The sequence below is a fragment of the Panicum virgatum genome, chromosome 9K, assembly GCF_016808335.1.
Source record: "Panicum virgatum strain AP13 chromosome 9K, P.virgatum_v5, whole genome shotgun sequence".
Classification (NCBI taxonomy): Eukaryota; Viridiplantae; Streptophyta; class Magnoliopsida; order Poales; family Poaceae; genus Panicum; species Panicum virgatum.
Window position 1 is genome coordinate 47,369,215 of NC_053144.1, and position 6,928 is coordinate 47,376,142.

Consider the following 6,928-nt stretch of genomic DNA (forward strand, 5'->3'; position numbering starts at 1 on the left):
TACGCACTTTTCAAGTTTGCAGACAAAATAAATATCACAAATCCTAGCAAAATTGCTATATCTACCCCGCAGAGCCGGCCCAGAGGCCGACAAGCGGGGCCCACGGTCCAGCGGCCCACCCAGGCCGGGTCAAGGCAAAGCCGGCCTTGACCGCGGTGTGGGCGCGGCCACGGCGACGGCGAGCGGCGGCGCGAGGCGGCACGGCGAAGCGAAGCCGGAGCGAGGCAGGGGGAGGCGTGAACGGGGTGGAGGGGATGGCGGCGAGCCTCACCGGCGGCGGCGCAGGCGAGGAGCGGCGACGGATGGGCGGCGCGGCGGAGTTGGGCGGTGGCGGACAGCGAGCTCCGCCGAGAGCCCAGCAGGGAGGGGGAGGAGGCCGGGTGAGGGCCCAAACCGGTCGAGGATGGGGAGGGCTAGGTGGTGCGCACACTAGATTGGGGAGCACCTCACCGGCGACGGCAAATCACGGCGGCGGCGAAGCTCGGGGGCGGCGGCCATGGTGGTTTGGGGCTAGGGTTTGAGGGGGAGCGGGGGCCGGCCGGGCGCGGATAAGGAGAGGGGGCGAGGGGGCGGACTCGGCGCGGATAAGAACACGTGCGCGGTGCCCGAGTATGGCCGGCGCGTGTCCCCAGGATGGCCGGCGGCGGGACGACGCGTGTGTGCCGCGGCAGAGCAGGGAGGAGGAGAGGAAGATGAGACTGACAGGTGGGCCTGGCGAGGGATTTTTTTCTTCTTTCTTCTTTTTTTTCTCTGGGCTGTGACATGCTGGGGTAGCAAAAACTTTTTATCTCGACTGACAGTCTACTTGGTTAGCACGGGCTTTACAGTGCAGCATGTATGCGTGTTACCTGACTAATTCGATCAATTTCTACCACGCGCGCTTTGTTTTGCCCCGTACGGGACGCGAGAGCCTGCAGTCAGTTTCTGCACCTCACGCCAGCAGGTTAGCATTAGTTAGCTAGCTCTAGGTGAGGCTGATGAGCTAGCTAGTGATGTGCTCGCTAGTATCCAATTGGTTGGCCAAGTGCGCGTGCCACTTCTTTCGTTTGCGTCTCGTGCTTCTCTCCCATCTCTAGGTATACTACTAGTATCATTAGCTGGGAAACGAAAACGATGAAGCATGTATGGTGAACTCCGTATGCATGGTTGGACCTTTAGGTATACAACGCCACTTCCCTCAAGGTTGGGTTTGGATTTTGAGTACAAGGCGTTGTGAAAGTGGAAAGCATGCCACTTTTGTGTGTTGTTGTGCCCAAACATGCATGGCCTTAGAGACCCGCCAGCAATTTTCAGCCACCCGCTTGATCGCGCTTGGCTGTAAATTTTGGCATATGTAATCAGGATTTTCTCTAACATTTATCCAAATGAATTACTGTAACAGTTTAATTTCCATTGAAACTCTCGAGGAGTAACGACTCTGAGTGAAGCTATTGGATGTATGTTTTTTCAATTCATCATTTGTTACTCCCTCCATTCCACACTATAATTCGTTTGACCCTTTTGACTCCAAGTTGGACCACTCGTCTTATTCAAAAAATTATGCAAAATATCACTTTTTATTGTGGTTTGCTTTATTAATACATGTTCTTCAAGAATGACTTCAATTTGACTATGTTTGCACAATTTTTTTTAAATAATGTGAATGGTCAAACTTGTGGTAGAAAAAATCAAACGAATTATAATTTATAACGGATGGAGTAGTAGCGATCGATTCTTTAATTTCCATCAGTCATAGGAGGTGTCATTTCTATAGTTTCCTTTTGCTCAATTGCACGTGTTCCATTTAGAACAGCTCGTGTTCAAAGTTTAGAGGAAAAAAAGCCTGAAAATGATATTGTTCTCAAAATTTGCTATGACTAGCAAACATGCCGGGGCGTTGCCATGGTCAAAGATCTCGTACAGGTCATCATGGCTGATTTTAAGTTTCCTTTTACACGAATTTTGTTGTCTTCCACGTTCTCATTGTAATCAAATCCGTCTGGGTTCAATATAGTGTTGTCGTTTGGTTCTAATTATAAACGTTTCGGGTCCACCTGCCGGTGGTACATGCTGGGCCAAATTAAAATTTCTGGTGGAAACATTGCGTGCATTATAAATAGGTAAAGATAAAGATTGGATCAGATTAGAACCGAATGTCATCCGTGATGTTAGAATTCAATGAGCATGCGTGGGCTAAGAGCATTTTCTGCATTTCTAATAGTTCCTCTAGTCATTAAAAGATGACGTTCATTCAGACAAATAAAACAGATATATTTATGAAACAAGTTCTTTCTTTTATCCAAAACTTCATCTTTAAACGACGGGTAGTAGCACTAGATTTCTTAGCACAGGAGAGCCCAGCACGGCTTGTCAGCAGGCTGTCACGTATAATCGCTGAACTATCGAAATTCCTGCAGTGCGCAGAGGAATGCGAATACTTCCGCTGGGAGTCAAAGGACGAACCGAAAGCAAAAGCAGCGCGTCAGAGCACGGCTTTCGAAGCACCCACCTCAGCCATCAGCAGTGGCCTGTGGGCTGTGGCCATCTCTTTTCATCTTTGATTCTTTTCCCGCCAAGAAAGCCTCCTGCACATGGAGTGTCCACACCTATACACTCCTCGGATAATCTCGTCCTCTATACAAGGCCGCCGCAGACGTGACCGACGGCATGCGCAGCAGCAGCAACTGCCACATCCTCGCCAGGTAAAGCTAGCTAGCGGCAGCAGCGAACGCAACAATGCCGGCGGCGGCGCGAGGGGGCGTCGCGCACAGCGGGCACGCCCGGCGGGTGGCCGTGCTCCGCTGCATCGTCGCGTCGATGGTGGTCACCGTCCTCCTCGCGGGGCTCGCCGTGCTCATCTTCTGGCTGGTGGTCCGGCCGAAGCCCATAGACTACGCCGTGACCCACGCCGCCGTGCGCCACTTCAACGTCACGCCGCCGCCGGGCGCCGCCACGGTCAACGCGACGTTCTACCTCACCCTGGCGGCGCGCAACCCGAACCGGCGCGTGTCCATCCTGTACGAGTGGGTGGAGTTCCGAGTGCTCTCCGGCGAGTCCTACGCGCAGCTGGCGCTGCAGGACGCGCCGGCGTTCCGGCAGCCGCCGCGCAACGAGACGCGGCTGGGCGTGCGCGCCGTGGCGCGGTCGGCGCCCGTCGGGGAGCAGGCCGCGCGGGAGCTGCGGCACGACCTCGCGGCGGGCGGCGCGGTGGGCGTCGACGTCCGGATGCGCGCGCGCGCCCAGTTCAAGGTCGCCGGCGTCAGGTCCAGGCACTACGGCCTGGAGGCCTTCTGCTCGCCCGTGGTCGTCGGTCTGTCGCCGTCGGCGGCGCGGTCGTTCCAGAGCGTGCCGTGCGACGTCGCCATCTCTTGAGGGAGGCGAGGCGACATGCTTAGTGCTTTGCAGGATCACTAGCTGAGCGTGGCGTGCTGTAAAAAATCTTGGCTGCTGCCTGGGTGGTGGATTGGATCCATGGTTTGTTAGGCTAATTAGATGTTTGACTCCTGAGATCGATGTGCATTGTAAATCAAGCTAGCTCTCTACCTCTACTAGATGCTGGCATGCTGCCTTCTTTCCCTTTCCGTTTTTCAAATTGGTGTGCTGAGCTTTTTGCCACGTTTGATATATTATTGTCATGGCTTGCTGCGAGTGCCATCCCCATTTGGGAGAGTTGCCCCCTCTTGTTCAATGCCTTATCCCAAACAATTCACGCTTTCTGTTTATTTATTCATGTGAAATTGCTGAACTTGCTAGCCCCTTTTGTCACTTTGGTCTGGCCACTGACCCTGCCCCTGCAGCTGCATTCGTCAAGTGTGGCTTTCATGTCCAACTAATTCCTAAAGTGAAAAAATACTAGAATAGGCACCCTTTAACTTTATTGCTTTAATCCGGCCCTTTGGAGTTTTCTGTGGTAAAGCAGGGATCGGAGCTACCAGAAAAGAGAGCAGTCACCACTTGCTACATTCTCCTCAGTGGTGGCAGAAACCTGTTGCCTCTTCATCCAGAATGCCCGGTAGTAGCCTTGCTATTAGATAGTACTACTAGCTAGGACAGATCCATAGCAGCCGAATACCTGAACGAATGCCTTCTACAATTGCTCGATCAGTGCTCAGAAAAACGTGGTCGATGCATCTGCCCTCTGCGGCAGCTGGGCCAGGAAAGCTCGATCGCGCGCGTGATCCGCGACACCATCATCGATCGCCTCGGCCGATCCGATCGGGGCTCGCTTGACGCTAATGCGTTCCGGCGCACGCAGCACTTGCTGGGAGATGGATCGAGTTAACAGAAGAAGCAGACGGCTATAGCCCCTCGTTGCCGGCCGCGGCCGGGGCGTGTGCCAGCACTAACGTTTCCCTCTTGGGGTCATTAGCTCTCCCTGTCCTGTGCACGAGTGTTTCTTCGTCGATCTTTTTTTTTTTCGAAAGACCTTCGTCGATCTTCTTTTCCGCGACACGGTTGTCTGTCGTCGGTCAGTCAGTGGCTGTGTGAACGAATTCTTTCTTGTTTTTCCATGGCTTCCATCATGCCCCCGGGGTTTTTCAAAAAAAAAATCATGCCCCCGGATTGAAAATTTTCGTCAGGATGGAACCTGAAAAAAAAAGGGCGATCGGATCGATCGACAGCTTGTCCTGGAATGCAGATTGCAGTACAGGATCGGATGTTCATGGGACCATGATGCAGCCAGAGTTAACCTTACCAGTGGGAACCGGTCCGGTTTAACCGGTTACGGTAACCGGTCCGGACCGGTTCCGGTTTCGGCCGGTACGCAACCGGCCAAAATTCAAATTTTAAATTTAAATTCAAAAAATGAAAAATTCCTAAAAATACTTCAAGTTGCGATGAATCTAATGGTATTAAATTTTCTCAAAAATTCGTTCATTTAGTATAGTTTGCGGGGATTTAAAGTTAAATCAAAAAAGAAAAAGAAAAAAATGGGCCGGCCATTAAGGCCCACCAGTCAAACCGGTCAAACCGGCCGGTAAACTGGTCAAATCGGCCGGTAAACCGGTTGCACGGGAGCTTTTGAATTTGGATTTGAATTCAAACCGGTCAAACCGACCGGTAAACTGGTAAAACCGGCCGGTAAACCGGTCGGAACCGGTTGCACGGGAGCTTTTGAATTTATTTAAATTTGAATTTGAATTCAACCGGTTCCGACTAGTAACCGGTCAAACCGGTCCGGTAAACCGAAACCGGAGCCCGGCGGTTACCGGTTACTGGTCGGGAAATAAAACCCTGGATGGAGCGAACATGAACTAGCGAAGTGTACTGTGGTACCCGGACTTTCAGAAAGCGGGTGATAAAAAGCCTGGAGATTTTTTAGAATCGGGGTACGGTGATGGCGACCGATGGTACCTTCGCTGCGATCGTAGTGGCATGCCGAGTGGGCGTACCCGCGTATGGGGAGGACTTGTGGGCTGTGGCGACTAGCTCTCGAGTCCCTGAAATCATTTTTTTTTAAACATAATATAGATAATACAGACGCAGACATTCATAAACGCACAAACACTCGTCTCTATAAATACACACACGCACACTCATTCTTCTAAATACACACATGCAACTCTAACTCTATGAGCACCTCCTGAGCCGGCAGATCCTTGAGTTTGACGAAGTCACTACTAGCGCCTCGCTATCGAGGAGCACGTCGCCTACCACTGAAATAATAGCACCGGTTAAATTCAGGAAAATGCGAGTACTAGTGCTGAGTCGAGGACTCGAACTTTGGTGGACATGTTCCATTAGAAGGAACCTTACCAGTTAAGATACGTTCAGTTCATCCTGAAATCATTTTCGATGAAGCGAGAGATATATGTCTAGGTTCTACAGCGTCTCAAATTTTATAATCTCTCATATAAGGAAAAAGTCTATATCACCCCCTTACCTATGGGGTGGACTACATAACCCCCTAAACTATGAAACGGTTTATATCACCCCCTGAACTTTCCAAAACCGGTCAAATTACCCCCTAAAGCAGTTTTGAAAAATCATAGTAAATCACAGAAAAAATTATAAAATAAAAAATCCAATTGTGTTAGACTCTAAATGAGTAGATCTACATAGTGAACATATAATATGGTATGTTTTAATATATTTTTTTACTGTAGCTTTAAATCTATGCTTTTCTTCATAACTGTAAAAAAATGTACTAAACCATACCATATTATATATTCACAATGTAGATCTACTCATTTAGAGTCTAACACAATTAAATTTTTCATTTTATGTTTTTTTATTTACGATAGCCTACCCCAATTTGCTTGGGAAAAAAAGGCTATGTTGTTGTTGTTGTTGTTGTTGATGGCTTTTTGAAACTGCTTTAGGGAATAATTTGATCGGTTTTGAAAATGTCAGGGAGTGATATAGACCGTTTCATAGGTTGGGAGGTTATGTAGTCCACCCCATAAGTGGGGGGTTGATATAGACTTTTTTCCTCCTATAAAATCAAGTGCGAAGAGCCCTGGATGTTCGTAAATTTTGAATGTATTTGAAGTCTCCATTTCTATTTCTGTTCTTTCTACAATTTTTTCTGTTCCATCATTCGTCACAAGTGGATGCCAGCAGCTTTTTAATGAAAACATGCTTGACACAGTCGTGAAAAAAAGAAAAAAGAAATCGATGCCAGCAAGATGATGCACACACAGATACTTCGAGGTCACGCGCATTAACCTGGAGGAGGAGGAGGGCATACCCCACTCAGATTGGGCCAATATGGGACACGGCTATATATATGTGAGAGTAGGCCGTATCTGGCCCGCTCGAAAGCTGAGAGCTGAAACAGGGCCTCTTTGCCCTGCATCTGCGTCCCCCGCCGGAGTCAAGCCAGTAGCCGCGCCGCCGATCGTGCTCGACTGCTCGTGCATCAGAAATCTCAGGAGCCGAAACGAAGGCCATGTTTGGTTAGGGAGTGAAAAAGTTTTCATAAAAATTTTTCGCCCTTTAATCATTA

At 49.7% G+C, this 6,928-nt stretch overlaps 1 protein-coding gene across 1 annotated transcript; it reads left to right on the forward strand.

Annotated features, from left to right (window-relative positions):
* Positions 1-2,265: 2,265 nt before the first annotated feature.
* LOC120651783 (NDR1/HIN1-like protein 10) lies at positions 2,266-3,639 on the forward strand. Its single transcript, XM_039929400.1, has one exon. The coding sequence runs from the start codon at positions 2,716-2,718 to the stop codon at positions 3,349-3,351; it is 636 nt and encodes a 211-aa protein (XP_039785334.1). The 5' UTR covers positions 2,266-2,715; the 3' UTR covers positions 3,352-3,639.
* The last annotated feature ends 3,289 nt before the right edge of the window (positions 3,640-6,928 follow it).